Source organism: Triturus cristatus, chromosome 4_2 (assembly GCF_964204655.1).
Source record: "Triturus cristatus chromosome 4_2, aTriCri1.1, whole genome shotgun sequence".
NCBI classification, from domain to species: Eukaryota; Metazoa; Chordata; class Amphibia; order Caudata; family Salamandridae; genus Triturus; species Triturus cristatus.
This window is the reverse complement of record NC_140586.1, coordinates 177,191,135-177,212,996: the sequence shown is the minus strand read 5'-3', so window position 1 is coordinate 177,212,996 and position 21,862 is coordinate 177,191,135. Positions and strand designations below refer to the sequence as shown.

Genomic DNA, 21,862 nt, shown 5'->3' with positions numbered 1-21,862 from the left:
GACGGAGCCCGGGGCGGGGAGGCCGCCCTCCTCGGGGCCCCCAGGGGCCCGGCTGGAGCTCCGGGACCCAGACGAGCGAGGGGAGGATCCCCGGCCCCAACGGAACCCCGTCCCGGGCCTTTGGCAGTGCCGCAGGCCGGGGGACAGGGCCCGGGGCCGGAGGCCCCAGGCCGGGGGACAGGGCCCGGGGCCGGAGGCCCCGACCCGGGGCCCGGCCGGGCCCCTGGAACCAGCCGGGGCTCCGGGGACCGCAGGCGAAGCCTCCCCGGGCCCTCCGGACCCCTCCCCGGGCACCCTGCCACGCGGCAGGACCCGGGACGGAGACCGGGGTGGGGAGCCTGCCCTCCCCGGGGCCCCCAGGGGCCCGGCCGGAGCTCCTGAACCCAATGCAGCCACGGGAGGCACCCCGGCCGCAACGGACCCCCGTCCCGGGCCTTTGGCAGTGCCGCAGGCCGGGGGACGGCGCCCGGGGCCGGAGACCCCGACCCGGGGCCCGGCCGGGCCCCTGGACCCAGCCGGGGCTCCGAGGACCGCAGGCGCAGGGGAAGCCTCCCCGGGCCCTCCGGACCCCTCCCCGGGCACCCTGCCACGCGGCAGGACCCGGGACGGAGACCGGGGCGGGGAGGCCGCCCTCCCCGGGGCCCGGCCGGAGCTCCTGAACCCAATCCAGCCACGGGAGGCACCCCGGCCACAACGGAACCCCGTCCCGGGCCTTTGGCGGTGCCGCAGGCCGGGGGACGGCGCCCGGGGCCGGAGACCCCGACCGGGCCCCTGGACCCATCCGGGGCTCCCGGGCCCACAGGCGCAGGGGAAGGCCCTCCGGCCACCCTGCCACACGGCAGGACCCAGTTGCCGGCTGAGGACCGAGAGGGGTCCCAGAGTACCCTGTCCCTAGTAATCCGGAGGAAGGCTACCCCCCGTTCTTGAAACCCGCGCGCTCCGAGTGACGGAGGGGACCCTAGGGGCGAACGCACCCGGCCTCCTGGAGCCCCGGCTGGGATCCGAGAGGCAAATGGACCCTCATCGGGACTTCCAGGCCTGGCCCTGCCATCTGGTCGCCCCATTGGAAAGCATTGCGCGCGACCAGATGGCCGAGGGGAAAGGAGCCACCAGGTGGCCGGCAACTGAAAGGACTCCCGCCTGCCCACCCACCAGGGGCTCGGGGTGGGGACTCTGCTTCCCGGCTGGGCCTCAGGCACGGGGAGGACCACCGGAGCTCTCGGGGCCTGGGCGTACCCGGGGGAGGACTGCCCGGGACCCGTGGAGCCCGTCCCTGGGCACTTTGCCATGCCGCGGCCCGGAGGAGGGAAGCCCCGGGGATCTGGGAGGATGTTGCCCGGGCGTAGCCCATCTGGTCCCCGGCAATGAACCGCACAGCCCCGGCATGGGTGTTCCGGCATACCCTGCCCCTACTAATCCGGAGGAAGGATACCCTCCTTTCTTGTAACCCGCGCGCTGCGAGTGACGGAGGGGACCCAAGGCGCGGACGCGCCCGGCCTCCTGGAGCCCTGGCTGGGATCCGGGAGGCGAATGGACCCTCATCGGGACTTCCAGGCCGGCCCGGCCATCTGGTCGCCCCATTGGAAAGCATTGCGCGCGACCAGATTGCCGAGGGAAAGGTGCGACCAGATGGCCGGGACCGGAAGGACTCCCAGCTGCCCGAGCCATAGCGGTAGGGCTCCCGCCTGCCCACCCTCACACCAAGGGCTCGGGGGGGACTCTGCTTCCCGGGTTGGCCTCGGGCACGGGGAGGTCCACCGGAGCTCTCGGGGCCTGGGCGCCCGGGGGGAGGACTGCCCGGGACCCGTGGAGCCCGTCCCTGGGCACTTTGCCATGCCGCGGCCCGGAGGAGGGAAGCCCCGGAGGCCTGGGAGGATGTTGCCCGGGCGTAGCCCATCTGGTCCCCGGCAATGAACCGCACAGCCCCAGCATGGGTGTTCCGGCATACCCTGCCCCTACTAATCCGGAGGAAGGATACCCCCCTTTCTTGTAACCAGCGCGCTGCGAGTGACGGAGGGGACCCTAGGCGCGGACGCGCCCGGCCTCCTGGAGCCCCGGCTGGGATCCGGGAGGCGAATGGACCCTCATCGGGACTTCCAGGCCAGCTCGGCCATCTGGTCGCCCCATTGGAAAGCATTGCGCGCGACCAGATGGCCGAGGGGAAAGGAGCGACCAGGTGGCCGGCAACTGAAAGGGCTCCAGTCTGCCCGAGCCATACCGGTAGGGTTCCCGCCTGCCCACGCAGGGCTCCGTGGCTGCAGGGCTGCAGGGCTGCAGGGCTGCAGGGCTGCAGGGCTCTGGGCCTGCAGGGCTCCGGGCCTGCAGGGCTCTGGGCCTGCAGGGCTCCGGGGCTGCAGGGCTCTGGGCCTGCAGGGCTTCGGGCCTGCAGGGCTCCGGGCCTGCAGGGCTCCGGGCCTGCAGGGCTCCGGGCCTGCAGGGCTCCGGGCCTGCAGGGCTCCGGGGCTCCGGGGCTGCAGGGCTGCAGGGCTCCGGGGCTGCAGGGCCCTGGGCCTGCAGGGCTCCGGGCCTGCAGGGCTCCAGGGCTCCGTGCTGAAGGGCTCCAGGGTCTGCAGGGCTTTGCGGCTGCAGGCCTCGGGGGACGCCCGGGGGACCCATGGAGCCCGTCCTGGGCACTTTGCCTCGCCGCGGGCTGGAGGAGGAAGCACCCGACGCCCCGGGGAAGTGTCGTCCGGGCTTGGCCCATCTGGTCCCCGCCTGAGAACCGCAATCCCCAGGAGGGGTGTCCCGGCATACCCTGCCCCTACTAATCCGGAGGAAGGCTACCCACCTTTCTTGTAACCCTCGCGCTCCGAGTGACGGAGGGGACCCTAGGCGCGGACACGCCCGGCCTCCTGGAGCCCTGGCTGGGATCCGCGAGGCGAATGGACCCTCATCGGGACTTCCAGGCCGGCCCGGCCATCTGGTCGCCCCATTGGAAAGCATTGCGCGCGACCAGATGGCCGAGGGAAAGGTGCGACCAGATGGCCGGGACCGGAAGGACTCCCAGCTGCCCACACCGAGCCATAGCGGTAGGGCTCCCGCCTGCCCTTGCAGGGCTCCGGGGCTCTGCACCAGGGTCCCTTGTCCCGGGCAGATGGACACTTGGCAGGCCGCAGGACGTGGGATCCCAGGCCCTGACCAAAAATCAGGAGGCCCGGGGCCGGTCCCTGCTTCTCAACACAGCCAGGCTGGGGAGGTCGGGGAGCCTGCCCAAGCACGAGGGTCCCGTCCCGGGCACACAGTCCATGAGGTTGTGCGCTCGTTTTCCACAATTTTCTTCAGAATAGTGCGTAGTTGCGCTAGGCAAAGTCCGCCCAGCCCTACTCAGGATGTGCTCTCGTTTTCCACAAATTTTTTCAAAATTCTGCGTAGTGGCGCTTCGCAAAGTCCGCCCAGCCCTAGTTACACTCCAGGAAATGCTGGACCAACGGAGCTCCCTGCGTTGCACACCGTATTCGGGATTGGTGTTGTATTATTCTCATTTTGACTGCTTGTGCCGTCTGTCCAATATATACTTTCCCACATGGACATGAGATAAAGTACACAACATTTTTTGTGTTACAATTTGAGAAGTTATTCTGCATGTGTTTTTTTCCATTCAGCATAACAGATTTGGAGTCACTAGTATAAGGACAGACTGCAAAACCATTGCATTTAACATGCCCTACCAGGGATGGAAGGCCTAACATATGTCTCAAGTCTCCTTTGGGTGTTGCTCTCACTAGATGTTGACAGAGAATTTTTCCTTTTTTAAAAGAAAATAAAGGTTCAGGGATGTTCAAATGTTTTATCAACCTCCAGTTTCGCAAGATAATTTGTTTGATCTTATTTGCCTTGGGACTATAAGTAAGTACACATGTCATCTGATTCAATTCCTTTTTCTCCTTAGGTGTCAATAAAGTTTTTAGTGGAGTGAACCATGCTCGTTTTAAAGCTGTCCTCACTAGTTTCCTTGGATAGCCTCTATTGCATAGTTTATTCTGAAGGGTTTCCGCATTTTCAAAATAATCTCTTTTGTTAGTACAATTGCGGCGAATTCTTAAAAATTGACCATAGGGTAAATTCTCTAAGATTTCTCGGGTGGCCACTAGAAAAGTGCAACATGTTGCGATCGGTCGGTTTAGTGTAAAGAATTACTTCTAAAAGATTGTCATTCAGTATCCAGACATCCAAAAAATTAATTTTTGAATCACTGTAAGTGATCGAAAAATTAAGATCTTGCGAACGGGAATTAAACCAACCATGAAACTGCTGTAATAATTCCTGATTGCCAGTCCAAATCATAAAAATATCATCAATAAACCGAACCCACCGAGCGATGTTTGCTATAAAGGGTGTGGTGTCTTGAAATATATATTGTATCTCGAAATAGTCCATCACTAAATTCGCAATCTCTGGGGCGAAACAACACCCCATGGCCACGCCTTTGACCTGTAAATACAGGTTTTCCTTGAATGCAAAAAAGTTGTTTTTGAGGCAAATCCTCGCCAAAGATTAAATAAATTCTGTGGATACCGCATGTGGTTTAGGTCTTTTGTCTAGTACCATATTAAGGACCACAAGTGCCTCTTCCTGTGGAATGTTCGTATAGAGACTTTCAACATCGAAGCTGACCAGCAACTGCTGGTCACCGACAAATGTTGAATACTCAATCTTTCCAATAAAATCCATAGTGTCTCTAATGTACGCCTTAGTCTGAGGTATAAATGGTTTTAAGAAGACATCTATATATTTAGCCAAGGGTTCCAACAAGGAGCCACAGGCTGACATGATCGGCCGTCCAGGCGGTTGTTCGCGTCCTTATGCACTTTAGGTAATACATGTGAGATGTAAAATCTGTATTTTCGGGCGTGGAGTAGGGTTATCAGTAATTTGCAGATAAGATTCTACGTTATTTAATTGGTCCATTATCACCTTATCGTATTCATTACTGTCCCATAAAACAATCACCTCTAGAAAAAGAAAGAGCAGAGATGGGCTTAGCTCTCATAAATGGTGGCATCAATATACTAAATAGGGACATAGAGCAATGTTAAAATCCCAAATCAAGACATTGTCCCTAAATGTGCGGAAGGTGATGACATCACCAAATGGTTCACAGCCTTTGTGAAGGCTTGTGAAATGATGAGTGAGGAAGCAACATTGGGTGGGGCACTCCTTTGGGAACTGTTAACTGGTAACTGCAGGGACAGACTCCTGACTCCTGACCCTTACATGGGCAGATGCTGGGTCTTATGAGCTCATGAAGAGTACTCTTATTGAGGGCTTTGTACTCACAACTGAGGAATATAGAATTAGATTCAGAGGGGCTCACAAAACCCCAAACCTATCCTGTACTGACTTAGTTGACTACTCATTTAAGACGCTAGATCGATGGTTAACTGGAAATATCTTGCATGATTTCAATGAACTTTACAATCTTTTTATGAAAGAACATATTTTGAGTAATTGCACTAATGAAAAGTTACATCAACGTTTGGTAGACCTAGGTCTAATTTTTCCCCAACAATTGGGAAAGAAGGCATGCCACTGGGTCAAGACTCGGGTAACAAAAACAACCACTGGGGGTGACCAAAAGAAAGGGGTTACCAAACTTCTCCAGGGGAAAGGGGGTGAGAACCCGAAGACAAAAAACAAGAGTCTTCAAAAGGGCCCCAAAAACCTGTTCAGGGGGGTGGGTCCGAAAAGGTTTCCCAGTCCTTTGGTAGGTACAAAGGGAAACATTTTAATCCCCTAAAGGCCTGGTGTTTCAACTGTAAGAAGTTGGGACACTTAACTGGAGATGCTACTTGTCCTAACGAGAAACCCCCTAGTCCTCCTTCTGTTAGTACATGCTGGAAAGTAGGATCTGCTTCTATGGTTACCCCAGCTTTTTGCCTGAATCTAAGCTGTGTTGGACTAGTCTGACTGGGTTCCTGCTAATCAGGACACCAGTCTACCTGCTCTCTCCCTAAACTGTTGTGTTCAGTACTTAGGTTCATCCCAGATTGGATACTAGGATATCCTTATAAGACCCTGGTATATGGTACTAAGGCAACTAGGGCATAGGTACCCCAGAGATCTCCCATGGGCTGAAGCATATATTATGCAACACATGTGAGACCATTCAACATTGATCTACAGGCCTGCCATTGCAGCCTGTGTAAGATGGTGCTAGCACCACTTACTAAAGATATAGGTTCCCTATATCTAGGGTCACTGCACTTAAAACCTTAAAAACGTAAAACCTTTAAGTCACCCCTATAGCAGGCCTTTCCAATCCTGAAGGCAGGGAGCTTGATTTTAAGTGAGAGGGTGCTGCTGCATGAGCCTCACACTACTGCAGCCTACTGAGTCTATTCTTTGGGGTTGTCACTGAAGCAGCCATACAATATATATTGACCATCTCGCAAATGGCTGCAATGAATCCTATCATGTTTGGTATCAAACATGTTAGAATCATACCCCCACACTGACAATGGTGTGGGAGGTATCATTCCAATAACTGGAAGAGCCCTCCGTTAGGCTCTCAGTGTTCCTGGTACCAGCCTTCTTGACCCAGGCAGCACAAAATGGTTGATGCCACCAGAGACACGATTCTGCCCTCCTACTGCTGAGCCAAGCTCGAGCAGGGGAAGGCAGAACAATAGGCATCCTGTCACAGGATGGTGTGACCACCTCCCGGACAGGATTTAGTTAATTGGGATGGGGTGGGTGTGCTTGCAGTCTGCATGAGGGACCCATTTGGTGTCCCTGTGCATAGTCCAGTTCAATCCATCCTTGGGAGCCGCTGGCTACCGCTCTAGCGCGAAACTGGACAAAGGACATGGGAGTAACCTCCCCCCTGTCCAGACTCTCCCCTCGGAGTGTCCCCTGAATCTACCCAACTCAACCCTTTCCCTAAGGTACTTAAGGGCTTACCTGGGTGTAGGTCTCTAGAGTCATGGTGAGATAAGATCAGACACCATTGCTCTTCTACCGTCTGGGAACTCTGGACTTCGCTGGACTTCGTTTGGGCCCGACTTCATCTCCCTTCCAGTCTGCTGCATTGTCTGTGCATCATACAGGAACCTTCCAAGGCCTGTGAAGCATCAAAGACACTTTAAGAAATCTCCCTTGGAGTGAAGGAGTCATTCCCCTGAATTTGCGGGCACCACAACTAATTTGACCGGTCTGCTGATCCTAAGCTCCTCCGGAATCAGAAAGGTTCTGCAACACAAGTGGTAGTTTACCACAGCTCCTGAGGCCTGCCCTGCCCTCTCACCAGGTTTGAGACCAGTATCACTCATGGGGGTTGCAATAACCGAACCCCTGTGCACTGCGTCAACTTGCAGTTGCAAAGGCTTGTTGACTTCTTTCCAAGAAGATCTTCAGGCTTCAAGTAGCTCCAACCTCGAGCACTTCCAGTGACCAGAGTCTTCAGCCACACCACATTGTGTGCATCATGGCCTGCATCTTTTGGTGAGGTGTTTGAGGTCCTCTCACGACACCTGTTCCTCCGGCCTGTGGGGCCACTTGAAGGTCACACTTGCGACTTTTGGGCTCCCCCCATTGCACAGAGCCTGCCCTGACTCCTCTGTTTGTGGTGAGCCCCCTGTACCTTGCTGGTCCCGACTTCGCTCCTTCTTCACTTCCTGTGTTTGTTGCATTTGCCAAGGCTTGTTGGTGCTCCCACTGGACACTGACCCCTCAGCACTCGACATCCTTTGTGGGACAGCTTGTGCATGGCTCCTGGTTCTCCTCAGCATTGCCTGATCCTCACAGCTGCAGAGTCAAGGTCATCGTCATCCATCCTGCAACAACCGACATCGGAGGACATTTGTCTTCCAAGTCTTGTGGTCACCCCTGAGTGACAGACTCTGTCCCCTCTGCTTGCAGGTACCTCTCTTCTAGAATCCATCCTTGGATTCCACTGGACACTTTCTCATTCTTCAACAGCGGCACTTTCCTGAAGTTCTCCATTGGGTTTGACGGCGGTTTCCAACACCACTTCACGCGTATGCACCAGACTTCCCTAGTGTAGATAACATGAGTACTAAAGGTATCCATGGGTGGGGTGGCTCCTCAACCTTCTGTATTCCACAAGGTTTCTTCATGGTCCACTGGGAAGGATCCCTAATCTTTAAAAATCCAACCGCGACTTACAAGTAGAGTTGTAAGGAGCATGTGGTTGTGTTAACACACTGCACACGCTCTCCATGGGGTCCCTATCTACTCACCTTGGGTGGTTCCTTGGGTCCCCAGCACTTCTATGTCCTCTCAATATTGTCTTTACCCAAATCGTGGTTCTTATACCATTTTCTTAGTATATGGTTTGGTCCCCCCATGGGGCCACTGTGTATTTCGTGCTATTTACTGTTTCTTCGCCTATTGTGTGCATTGTGCATATATCTGGGTAGGAGATATTTCTATGTGTTAGAAAGTATTATATAATAAATAAATATTTTTATAAATACTTTGTGTGGCTCTTTTTCATTTAATCTATTTTATAAGATTGCATTTTTGTAAAACAAGCTGCTTTACAGTCCTTCTGGACCAAGCCTGAAGGCTGCTCCCCATGGCTACCACTTAGAGAGCTTTCTAAGGTTGTCTAAGAACTCTTAACTCACCATAAGTGTTGTCTGGACTGGTGACAGGTGTCCACTTACATACGTGTACATCATATAACAGGTCAGCTTCTCATAGTACTGGTGTAGCCAATCTCCAGATGGGATCAAGAGTTTGCACAGAGCAATACAGGGTTCACAATGAAGCAGTTCTAGTCACTGAGGGTGAAGTTGTGGTTACCACTTTAGCTGTGTGGCCTCCCAACTTAAAGAAGCATTTTACAGTACCCCTGGATAAATGGGACTAGAATAGATGCTCTGAGGGATACAGGTGCCAGTATCACTATGGTGAGAGATACACTGGTCTCCCCAGAGCAATACCTTATTGGGAACTCCTACCCAGTCACCAACGCTGACAGTGTTACTTCTAATCATGCTATGGCGACATTAGACTGGAGGGGAGGGTTACTGGTCTGAAACAGGTAGTGGTCTCTCCAAAGCTTCCAGCTGCCTGTCTGCTTGGAACTGACCTGGAGACCTCAGCATGGGCTGATGTAGAATAGAAAACCCATGCAGCAATGCTGGACATTCCTGAGATTTTGTGTGTCAAGACTAGAGCACAGAGCAAAAAGCAGGGCGAAAAAGAAGTGTTGGAACCTGAAAGAATGGCCCAACTTTTTAAGAGGAAATGTAAAAAGACTGGTAAACCAGCTTCTGAACAGCCAAAGACTCAGGACCCTAAGGTCCAGAATGGCAGAGTACAAAGAAAAAGCTTCCAAAAACCCTGAGGCCAGCCAGGAGCTACAGAAGCACTGGTATGACCAAAAAGCTGCACTGGTTGAGTTACAACCAGGGCAAAAGGTGTGGGTTTTGGATCCTGTGGCACACAGGGCCCTCCAGGACAAATGGAGTGTCCCTTACCCCCATCTTAGAGAAGCAAAGTGAGGTCACCTACTTGGTAGACCTGGGCACCAGCAGGGCCCCCAAAAGGGTGATCTATGTGATCAGCCTTAAGCTTTTCCATAACAGGGCGGACATCATCATGCTGATGGTGACTGATGAGGATCATGATACAGAAAGTGAACCTCTCCCTAACTTCCTTTCTTAGAGCCCCAAAGATGGGTCATTAGATGGAGTTGTCTACTCAGACACCCTTACTACCCAACAGCAGACCGACTTCAAGCAAGTCTTGCAGCAGTATGCTAAGTTGTCTTCCTTAACCCCTGGTCAGACAAAATGGTATACACATGATGTGGACACAGGGGACAGTGTACCTGTCAAGAACAAAATCTATCGACAGTCTGATCAAGTAAAGGAAAGCATCAGAGCTTAAGTCAGCAAGATGCCGGAATTATGGGTTATTGAACCTTCTGAGAGCCCCTAGGCCCAGCCCAGTGGTTCTAGTCACCAAACCTCATCCACAGGGTGCAAAGAGAGAAATGAGGTTCTGTGTGGACTATAGGGGGCTTAACTCTGTCACTAAGACAGATGCTCACCCTATCCCAAGAGCTGATGAGTTGATCGACAAATTGGTTGCAGCCACATTTCTAAGTTCCTTTAACTTAACTGCAAGGTACTGGCAGTTGGCATGACACCAGGAGCTAAAGAAAAAACAGCACTCTCCACACCTGATTGGCATAATCAGTTTACTGTTATGCCCTTTCTTTTAAAGAATGCCCCTGCCACCTTCCAAAGGTTAGCAAAGTCCTTGCTGGATTGGAGGTGTTTAGTGCAGCTTATCTATATGATATTGATGTCTTTAGCTCCACCTGGCAGGATCACCTAATCCACCTGGGGAAGGTTTTAAAAGCCCTGCAAACTACAGGCCTAACTATCAAGGCATCCAAATACCAGATAGGGCAGTTAACAGTTGTATAGTTGGGGCAATTGTTGGTGGAGGCCAAGTGCAATCTTTACAACCCAAGATCCAGGCCATCCTGGACTGGGAAGCTACAACAAACCAGACTCAAGTCAGAGCATTCCTTGGCTTGACTGGTTACTACAGGAGGTTTGTGAAAGGGTATGGGTCCATTGTGACACCCCTCACAGAACTAACCTCCAAGAAGATGCCCAGAAAAGGTCAACTGGACAGTAGATGTCTAAAAGCTTTTGGCACCCTGGAAGAGGCTATGTGCTCATCACCAATTCTCAAAGCTCCAGACTATACCAGGCAGTTTATTGTGCAGACTGATGCCTCTGAGCTAGTGATAGGAGCACTCCTATCCTAGACCAATGATGAAGGCGAAGACCAGCTTGTTGCTTTTACAAGCAGGAGGTTACTCCTCAGGAAGCAGCGTTGGAATGCCATAGAGAGGGAGGCCTTTGCTCTGGTTTGGTCTCTGAAGAAGTTGAGACCATACTTGTTTGGTACACACTTCACAGTTCAAACTGACCGCAGACTTATCAAATAGCTAATGCAAATGAAAGGTGAAAATCCTAAACTTTAGAGGTGTTCCATCTCCCTACAGGGAATGGACTTTACTGTGGAACAAAGACCTGGGACTGTCCATGCCAGTGCAGATGGACTTTTCAGGTTCTTCCACATAGACAATGAAGACTCTCTAGGGAAAGGATAATCTCATCCTCTTTGGTTTGGTAGAGAGGTTTTGTCGGAAAGTGTACTTTTTTTGCATGGTTGCCCCCAGTTTTTGCCAAACTGTTGATGTACTTTAACTGAGTGTGCCTTGGGTTCCTGCCAACCAGGTACCCAGGGCCTATATTCTTTCCCTAAACTGTACTGTTGCAAACCCCAATTTTCAACTCTCTGGCCACCTGCAAGTCCCTTGTAAAAGGTACCCTAGGTACTAAGGGCACTGTGACCAGGGAAGGCCTCTAAGGTCTGCAGCGCTTATTGTGCCACTCTTAGAGGCGCTGTACTTTTACAAACACACACTGCCATTGCAGGCTGCATGTTTTGGTGCAGAACAATGTCAAGAGTCAACATGGCCCATATCCCTGTGTGCCATGCTTTACAATCCACTGCCCTGGCATAGGTAAGCCACCCCTCTAGCTGGGTACACTATACCAGTGGTGAGGGTACAGGTGCATTAGCCCCGTACCCCTACAGTGTCCAAGTCAATTCTTAGACATTGTAAGTGCAGTAATGCCCTAAAGAGTATATGGTGCTGAGTTTGTCATTACGAACTCCACATCACCATGATGGCTTTACTGAAAACTGGGACGTTTGGTATCAAACTTCTCAGTACATTAAACTCACTCTTATGCCAGTGTGGAATTCAATGAAAAATGCACACAGAGGGCATCTTAGAGATGCCCTCTGAAAAATGAACTAAGTTTAGTGTCCTGGCTGAATGGCTGCTTGCCAGCGGCCACCACCATGGTGGTGTGTCTGGACCCTGGGTCAAGAGCCTTCCGCTCTCAGGGTCCTAAAACAAAGCATATCCTGGGATGAGGTACCAAGCCTCCTCCTCCAGGATGGGCATGGTCCACGAAGGGGAGGTTTCAAAGGCTTGCTGCCTTTTTGAGCTACCCCAGCCATTTGCTGCTTCCAGCAACGGCCCCCACTGGTTATGACATCCCACTTTGGGTGGGAGAATCAGCGGGAAAACCAAGTTAGGAGGAGAGGTGTGCCCACCATTGCCAACCCCACCCCTCAGGTGGGGGAGGAGAGGTGAAGCACAACTCTCAGTCCCCACCATCTTGAAGATGGGGAGACCCAGCCAACCAGAGTGAGGGTTGTGTTCCCTCCTACAGGAGGGTGACATAATAGGGAGTGTCTACCCACCCCAAGGAAGGGACCCACTGGTCTCAACCTGTACCTACCTGTAATGCCACTCTATTTAGTGTTCAGTGGCAGCCCTGAACCTTGCCTCCTCTGACAAGCAGACCGGAATAAAAAAGAAGGAACAAAGAGCCGTTCTGATGAATGAGAGTACGACAACAACTGACTTGGCCCTAGTACTACTGGGCTGTCCCCACCTTGACCAACGACAGCGAAATCCCATTGTGTCCTGCAGCTAGCAGCCTCCAAGAATCCAGAGGACCGGCACTGCCTTCGCAAACCAAAGACTCTGTCTCTGTGAGCACCTGACTTGCTTAAAAGTAACCGACTCTGTGAGTCAGCACCACTCTGCTCTTGGTGCCCTGAGCACCAGCCTGAGTGACCCAATAACCTAAGGAATCTCCCTAGTTATCCTAACCTGGATCCCAGGGGTCCCTGAAAATCCAGAAGTTCCTAGAAACAAACTTGCAGCCAACAACTGAAAGGACGCCTCAACCGCAGCCAAAGACGACCCCCAAACCGACTCCATAACCGAAAAGGTGCAGAAGGAGCAACCACAACCATCCGACCGACTCCGTCACCAAATGCTGCGGTCACAGAACAATGACTCTCAAGCCCCTTTTGACTCAGCATTGGCAACCGACTCCAAGAGAACCGCAACTAAATCTGCAACCTCAGCCATCACCACATCCTACACCCAGCCGCCCCGGTGCCGCTGGTGGTGTAGTCCTTGAGTTGGCCATTGAGCCTTTAGTGCTGACCTCGACCCCAGGAGCTGTTTGCTCCCCAATCTGGTGGCCTGTTTGAAGCAGTCCCCAAGACCCTGACCGTGCTTAGCTCGTTGGCTAATGTGTTGTCCCTGCACTCGGCACCCAGCCGCCTCTGTGCCACTGGTGGTGCGACTCGAGCGCTCATTTGACCGAATCCTTTCTGCAGACCAGTAAGCTCAGTTCTGCCTTTTCAGGACTAAATGTGGCTTGTGAGTAATATTGTAACCCTGTATTAAGTTTACAAAACACAATGATTCATTTTTCTCCCTCTCAGGAAATGTACCAGCCTTGTATCTAGAGATACCTGGCTGTGCTAGAAAAGTCATTGCAAAGTGATTTTGTCTCTCTGCAAATCCAAAGTAATTTTGAATGGCTGCACATCCAAAGTACTTCTACTGTAACAAATTCACTGCATTCAAACTGTATTTAAACTGCATATACTTAAAGTATTTTTATTCTGACTGGTACCAGGCGTTGCTTAGTTCTAGAAAAATAAATACAACTAGTGTGTGAAATCATCTCTTCCTGTGTTGTACAATAAATGCTTAACACTACCCTCTGATAAGGCCTTACTGCTCAACCACACTACCACAAAATAGAGAGTAAGGTACTGTCTACTTTAACTTCTGCCTACCTTTGGGGAACCACTGGACTCTGTGTACACTATACCTCCATTTGGTATAGTATATACAGAGCCAGCTTTCTACAAGTGTGTCCTGACAGTTGATGTCAGCAATCTAGACTTAGGAGCAATGCTGACCCAGAGAACAGGAGGAGTAGAAAATATTATTGGGTTTGCTTCAAAGGTGCTCCGTGAACCAGAACACACTATTCGGTTATTGAAAAAGAATTGCTGGTGAGCCATGGAAACATTTTGCACTTATTTGTGGGGATTCTGCTTTGGTCTGCAAACTGATCACAAGCTGTTGGCATTCATTTTGTGGGGACACAATCCTAAGTACAATACACCCAGAATATCTAGATTATCAGAAAGTTTTTTGCAATTACAGTTTTATATTGAACACATCACGAGAGCAAGAAATGTCAGAGCAGAATGTCTGTCTCTTTTTCTCACAAAGATGATTAAACAGGGTGTTTCTGATCTTGACTCAGGATTGAACAACAGTGAAGATGAAAGTGTTATGGTGGCAGCAATTGAACTAGGAAACTTTCTCTATTTTCTGAGTGTGAATGGAATTCAGCTACTAATGTCGATGTGGTCTAGGGTGGGGTGTCCAAATACATCAAGTAAGGGTTTGTCCAAGGAGAACACTTAAACATGGGTTACAACCATTTAGTAAGATTGCTGAAGAACCGTTTTTGGAAGATGACTTGGGTATGAGACACTAAATTGGTGACTCCCGTCAGTCTCAGAGTATTAATATTGAAATGTGCTCATGAAGGGCACTTAGGAGCCACTTTCACCAAATGCTGGATGCATGTTGCGTTCTGGCGGCCACAGATTGAGAAAGATGCTGACGTTATCAAAGCATTTAAGATTTCTAACCCCCATTAGTTCCCATCGAGCTGTCAGCCGGGCCACGGTTAAAAGTCTGCATTGATTTGGTGGGACCATTTAATTGTCTTCCCAGTCATTCACATCATGCCCTGGGCCTCATCGATTACTACTCTAAATGGCCAGAAGTAAGATTTGTTGGGGAAGCGGAGTCTAAAACAGTGATCACCTTTTTAAGGGACGTTTGCATGAGGGAAGGGTTCTCAGAGTTCTTCGTTTTGTACAATGGAGGACAATTTGTTTCTTCAGATGTAAAAGAGTTTCTTGATAATAGCAGCATAAGGCATCTCCAAGCGTGCTCTATCACCTTCAGACAAACAACTTTATTGAGCACTTCCCTTGTATTTTGGGAGATTGTGTGCCATGGGCTTTGCAAAACAGGTGCATTGTGAGCACTGCAGTTCAAAACATTTTGTGGAATTATTGGACCACACCCCTGTCTTCAACTTATATTGCTCCATTTGAGCTACTCAGGGGTAGGAAACCCCCGATAGATTTTAGACCCGCATGGATGTCAAGATGGTTGAAGCAGAAAGTTGCAGTTGAACGTATAGATGAACTTTTTAGAAAGAATGTTAGAAAGAACGCTTCCTATACATTAACAGAATGTGTTTTATGACACGAAGAAAAGTGCATCTGACAGACCCATTGTGGTTGGGGATTATGTATGCATTAAGAAGAGTAAGCATGTCAAAAAGGGTGATAAGAAGTTCACAAAACCAGTAAAATATGTGGTAGTGCTGTTCATGTGGAAGGATGCCATTGGTGGATGCCATTGGTGGACCCATTTTAGGGTAGTGGCGGCTGCAACGGGACAGTAGTGGTAGGGTGGGGGGTTAAACAATGAAGAAAAAAATAAAAGGAACATAAAAATTAAACTTATCTGTCGGCCTCCGCTTCTTCTCTGTCTTCTTCCTCCGTTGACGCAGGAAGCACTCCAGAACTCCAGACCCCCCTACCAAACATGACGCTGCTGCTAACAGCATTGTGATTGGTTTGACTACCTTGGTTCAGCGCTCAGATGGGGACTGGGAACCTGGACATGTTCTCGACACAGGCTGTGCAACATAGCCAGGTGGAGAACATGCCAGCCCAAGACAGCCATCCAAACCATCATGCGCACTTAGAGAGTGCCCACCATTCCTACCCCTGCTCTGTGGGCAGTCTCTTTCCTGTCACCAGACGAGCGTTGCCGACCTGCAAGGAACCGCACTGTTGGCAGTTGTAGCGCCCGTACCATTCGGCCAAGTGGCCGTGACAGATGTAGTGAACTTCTTATACCTCAAAGGGTATACGTCAAACATACTGAACAGTGAAAGCTATCCTGGTTCAGTATGGTTTCACTTATTTTATCAATGAGGGGAACTGTCCTTAAAAAGGGAATCCTAATTTTGCACACAAAGACATCTTGAGTCACATGCTTGACTTCCCTACGAACCTGGACCCGGGGCTTCTTTTGTGACGTGCTGTGGGCGTTCCAGCCTGCCCCCCCCTCCTGAGGAGTACTGAAAAATAAAATGATGATAATATGCTGTTATTGTCATTTTATTTTTCCTTGAGGGCAACGCCCCTCCGCCTTAGCAGAGGAGCCGCCCCTGTTTCTAGGGTTGTAAAAGTTTCCCTTCAACTGGATATGCCCTATCCTAATTCTGAGGAAAGAACACTTGCGGAAAAGACTCCTGAACAAAAACACAAGGTGCAGGATGGTTTTCAACTTGATCATAATATTTCTCTGCCTGTGCGTGGGAATGTACGTTTACACAGAATGCCCGCCAGGTATGGATGAATGTAAAAAAAACTGTCTAGATATATTTTGCAATACTTATTTTATAGATCTGTATAGGTTATATACGATCTCTTGTCTTGTTATCATATCTAGGAAGCTTAAACCCATACAGTATTCATAAGGTGTGGGTCTCTTACATCGTGCTATACTCCCCTAGTGGAGAGTATTGTAACATGTAAATGTTGTTTTGTGCTCTGCATACATCGGGTGGGTTTTTGACTATCTTTGTTGTCTATTTTTACTGTTTGTATAGTATTTTAAAGTTATTCTATAAAGTGTTTGGTGAGTAAGAAAATACCCAATGTATTATCCCCAACTCCACTCCAGCGTGTGACACCATCAGTGGAACGCTGGCGTGGAGTCGAAGTTCTAAAGAAGACTGGTTGGGAGTTGAATGAGCTGGATGGTCTGAGGTCAGAGTGCCAGTGCGCCCAGCAGCTTTGGGTGTTTTTCCTTAACAATAAAATTGAATAGGTCTCCGTGAGCCTTCATCACCACATACAGCTTCATGTATAGCACATTGAAAAGGTAGCATGTATGGTACAATGCATATTATTCCAAAAAGCAGATAAGATTTTTTTTAAAAAATACATGCAATCTAGTTAAAGTAACATTAAAAATGTAAATAACTAAAACATTTAGGACCTCCCCTGATTTGCTTACCTGTGGAAAGTGGTAGAGCCCAAGTATCCTGGCCACAGGGATAGACAAAGAGGACATGGAATCTCCCACGATCCCAACCACGGTGGACCCTAAGCGGCAGGACAGATCCCTCTTGTATGCCAGCAGGCTCAGGGCGCCCTGGATTGCCCTAGACTCAGAGACACACGAGTCGAAGATCTTAAAGCCCAGGGTTAGGTTGGGCAATAGACTGGAGTCTTGGTTAATCATCTCCAGTGTGAAGACCACGGCCAGCACATCTCGGAAATACCTGGTGTGGAACCTAGAAGCAATATAAACATACAGTGTAAGAACTTGTTTGCCACTTCTAGAAATGTGCCTAACATTGCACACCGAGTACACGGAGTCCATAGGGAAAGAGGGGCGAGGAATTGTTTGAGTTGTTAATCGAGAAACCAAGAACCTAAGAGCCAATTCAAGCTTTCCAAAGTCGACTGAACTGTGCAATTATAATATTATTGCAGCAATTACAAAACACACTTTACAATTTGGGCTCTCTCCGTTTGCTGAACATTGATATTTTTGGGTGTTTCTGAACAAATGTATTGACTTCTCTTGCCGGAGTTCCCTTTCTACCAAACCTAGTAGAAGCAAGCTAATCACTGTATTAAATACAAAAGTAAAACCAAGATGAATGAATAGGAAAGCTTGACCGTCCGAAAGAACCTCCGGCCTTAAATAAGGGAAGTCAACCTGGGATGTAGGGTCCCACCCAGGTTTTATAAAGCTTTAAATGGGCAATAAGTTTATCATAATGGAATCGAAAACGTTGCTTCACGCTTATCCGAAGTTAAGAAGATTAAACTTAGTAGAGTACTTACTTAAAAAGGGTCATTCTAGCCTGATTTTCTGCGTTTTCCCAACTCTGCATATCATCAACAAAAAACGAAATGCTTTCTGCTGATGCTGTGAAGTTTATGCAATAAACTGAAAAAGAAAGGTGTGCTGATGGGGCCGCTGATGGCGGGGCATCCTTCAGTAAGTGCACACGAGCATTACCAAGCATGCACGCACCTAGAGAAGGAAGTGGGTGCTATTTCTTTTGTTTACCAATCCAGTGTGGGGGATGCCACTTTGATCAGGAACGGGGGTGGATAGTGGTGAGAGAGCCACGGAGCTGTGCAACATTGCTTTTTGGAGTGATAAGTTGCCTGGCAGCAAATGGCAACTGCATGGCCCTTCAAAAAAACGGAAATGACAACTCTTGATTTCAAGGACCACAACAGGTGGGTCTAGGGTAGGCAAAGGGGAAACACGGGTGGGGTGGGTATTTGAGAGAGAGCAGCACGTAAGAGAGAAATAAATAAAATGCACCCCCCATGGAGTACTTACTGAAATTAATAAAAACAGTTCTCTAAATTGGAACGGTTCAAAGACACAAATCAGCCAATCAAAAAGATGATAAAGAGACAATGCTCTAGGGGAGAGATAAGCAGAAGGGGAAGGCAGGCAATCGAAAAAGAAGCAAGCGAATGAGAGTGACAATAATGGCAACCAATTGTTAGCAATGGGAAGGATGGAAGTCTACTGTACATTTTTGGTATGGTCTATTGGAGGTCATTCACAAACAGTCAGCTAAAAGCTGTCTATTGATTTTTAGGTCTCACCTACAGAGCGTTCAGGTTGAGCTGGACAGTCAGCTCATCCAGATAGAGGTCACTCTGAGAGCTGCACCTAACCCCGAAGCGTGCTATGTAATGAACTTTCTACAAGGCCATATCATTCAGCTCATTCCCCATACCTTTGTTATACACCATGGCCATCATTTTGGGAAGGAAAGATTTGCTTGGCTGGAACTTATCTCATAATAGCCAAAGTATGGGAGGAAAGAATGGAAAGGGACTGCATCAGAAAATAATGGGAAGACACAAAAGGGTGACGATTTCTCTATTGCATTCAATTTACTGCATGGCAACATCACATCCGCTACACTGACCAACCACATCAACGTAAGGTTCATAAATTATTACTCTTCTTAAGTCCACTTCTGCTATCCCCACAAAGAAAGTATGGGTGCAAGCAAAAGTAGTAAAACTTACCTTTAAATTAAGTGGTAAGTCAGCGTAGTGGATGTGATATTATTGTAGATCAGTATGAACAACCATGATATATTGTCATATAAGCCACAGCAATCAACATATGCACAAATGTAAAGGCTGCAAGTGATGTAACCATAGATTACCCCTGACAGGAGAATGGCCGGGGTATCTCTGTGAAGTCGGACTCCTGATGAAGCACCTTGGAGTGTATGACGAAGATTCCCCCTAGAACAACATTCCCATCCCTGGAGAAGGCTTCTGTCATCTGCTTGCTCATGTAGCACCTGGGCTCGGTGGCTTCCGGGAAGACGATGCTCACAAAAAGCAGCAAGATACCCTGAATAATACCTTGAGTGAGGAAAAGAGCCTCCATCATCATGAAGAGTCTTTGTGGAAGTTGTCTGTTCTTGCCATACAGAAGACTAGAGAGACAGGAGATATAAGGAAAATCTGACTAGCAGCGGAGTCATGTACAACCATGACTGTCGGAATACATGTAGTAAAGCATGAAGGCTCACTGCGTATGTTCACAACGAAGGGTTAAACTTATTATATATCAAAATCCAGCTTAAACATCTCTGCACACCTTCAAGGCCTCATATTGAGTTAAAACACAGTCAATTGTGAGTCCTGTCAAGAGATAGTACATGACACTCAATATACCTTCCAAAAATATAGCCAAGAACTAACTGCACCTAATGTCAACACATGGTTAATTGCATTCCACATATCTTCAAGACACAGCCAAGAACTGCAGACATCTGCTAGACACAGTCAAGGAATCCAGATATTGTGTAAAGAGAGATCAAACACACCACACAACATATCTAAAAAGCAGGTCTCACGACCTAAAAAATATATGAAGGGGCTTATTAGGATATGCAATTCGCAGTGACAGGACTTGTAATGTCACAGGAAGTTATGTCTCACCACTATAATATTCCTCACGTAAAAGAGAGCAGACCTATTTTACAGTCAAAGCTGAGACATACGGCCTGATTCACAAAGGTAAACTTACACTGTTGTATAAGTTTACTATTTTTTTTGCTATTCCCAAACTACAAGTTAATAGTATATTTACGACTGCGGACAGGCCTATCTTTTTATGTGTGGAGTGCTCCACCCTCACAGTGGAGTCTCCGCAGCCATTTGAGGGGCATCTGTGTATTCATAAACATTTCATGATTCGCGTAGTATGTTATAAGAACACATATGTACCTGGTGTGCAAATATAAAATGTATGAATGTAGTTACTGATTACACTATTAGTCGTTCTTAATAGTTATATAAATGTTTGGGACCATCATGGTTCATATCTAGGATGTTTTATGCAGACACGGCTAAGTATTTTCGATTCATTAAAAAGTGACTGTGCTTGATGTTTGTTATTATATGTATGGTTTATCAGTGCTCTGAAGACACAGTTAAAAACACAATATGAAGATTCAAGACACACAGATGAATTACTGCATACTCTTAAGGCATTGTAAGATCTTGTATTGATTCAAGTGACAGCCAAGAGCTTCACAAATTTTCAAAGCACAGTGGCTGATATAAAACGTACCTTCAAGACGCAATATCCTGAAACATAATCGTAAAACAGGAAGTGGCATTCAAAGTATCTTCAAGACACATTTCATAACATTTAACCTTCAAGACACAGTTATTACCTGCACTTACAGCCTTGACACACTCAGTGACACTCAGCAAATCTCTAAGACACAGGGGGCATATTTACAAGAGAATGGTCAAGCGTCACGTTAGGCCAAAATTGCTACGCTGCAGTCCGCCAATCTGAAAACACAGAGATGCGCCGTATTTTCAATGAAACGGCGCATCCCTGTTTTTTTCCCTTGCACTGGGGCTAAATTCAGCTGCCAAGCACCAACGCAGGCACCCTTGCACCAAAGCTCAAGGCTGCCTGCCCTGAGGGAATGATTGTTTATGTGCGGGAAGGTGTCCCTTCTTGCACATAAACAATCACTAATTGTGCAGCACACATAGAAGTTGCAAATCGTCATTTTATTTAATGATTGTTTACGTGCAGGAAGGGGCAACTTCCTGCACATAAACAATCATTAATGGCGATTTGCTGTTTCAATGTGTGCTGTACAATGCAGCACACATAGAAACAGAAATAACAAGGAAAAATTAATCATTTCTCTTCATATTGCCATGTTAAGGACAGGTTTTTGTTGGTCTTAATTTTGGCGCTGCCCCATATTTAAACCACCCTTAAATAGGGCACAGCATCAAAAAGCAATAGGTGTTGCAGTGAAACACCCCCACAACACCCATTGCCAGTCCCTTTTATTAGGTCTCGTCTGAGACAGCGCTTTAGCGCTGCTCTGGCGAGACTTCTAGTCAGTGAGTTTTGGAAGTGCAAACAGTGGCTTTTCAGGCCTCCAAATACAGTGCATGTGCGCCGGGCGCGCGCACCATTTGGCAGCCTGAAAAGCACTGCCTGATCACTTGCTTTGATGTCCTCAGTGAGCCGCGCGGCCACTGAGGACATCAAAGTGCACACCATTTGCCACCCCCTTCTTGCTTGTTCTCATTGTATGAAGCCACTTCCACACTCTACCACCCACGAGCCCTCGCTCGTTATCACCCGTTTGGCATCCCACTACAAAGGGTCCGCTCCCCCGCCCCCGCCAAGCGCGTCCGCCTGACAAATTTGCTTTCACTTTGGGCGCTCGCGTCCGGACCACTTTAGAAGCCGGGCTTTATTTTTATTTTTATTTTTAAATAGCGCAAAGTTGACCGAATAGTATTGCAGTGCTGTAAAAGGACACCAGTTACA

The 21,862-nt window shown here is 49.0% G+C and overlaps 1 protein-coding gene across 1 annotated transcript in view; it reads right to left on the bottom strand.

The window, feature by feature from the left end:
* Positions 1–21,862, bottom strand: part of LOC146833299 (extracellular calcium-sensing receptor-like) — a 362,453-nt gene that overhangs the window by 146,262 nt on the left and 194,329 nt on the right. The window contains exons 4-5 of the mRNA XM_085600062.1: positions 19,203–19,481; positions 17,003–17,282 (exon numbers count right to left, since the gene is read on the bottom strand). Of these exons, the coding sequence (XP_085456188.1) occupies positions 17,003–17,282; positions 19,203–19,481 (559 nt within the window). The remainder of the gene's footprint in view (positions 1–17,002; positions 17,283–19,202; positions 19,482–21,862) is intronic.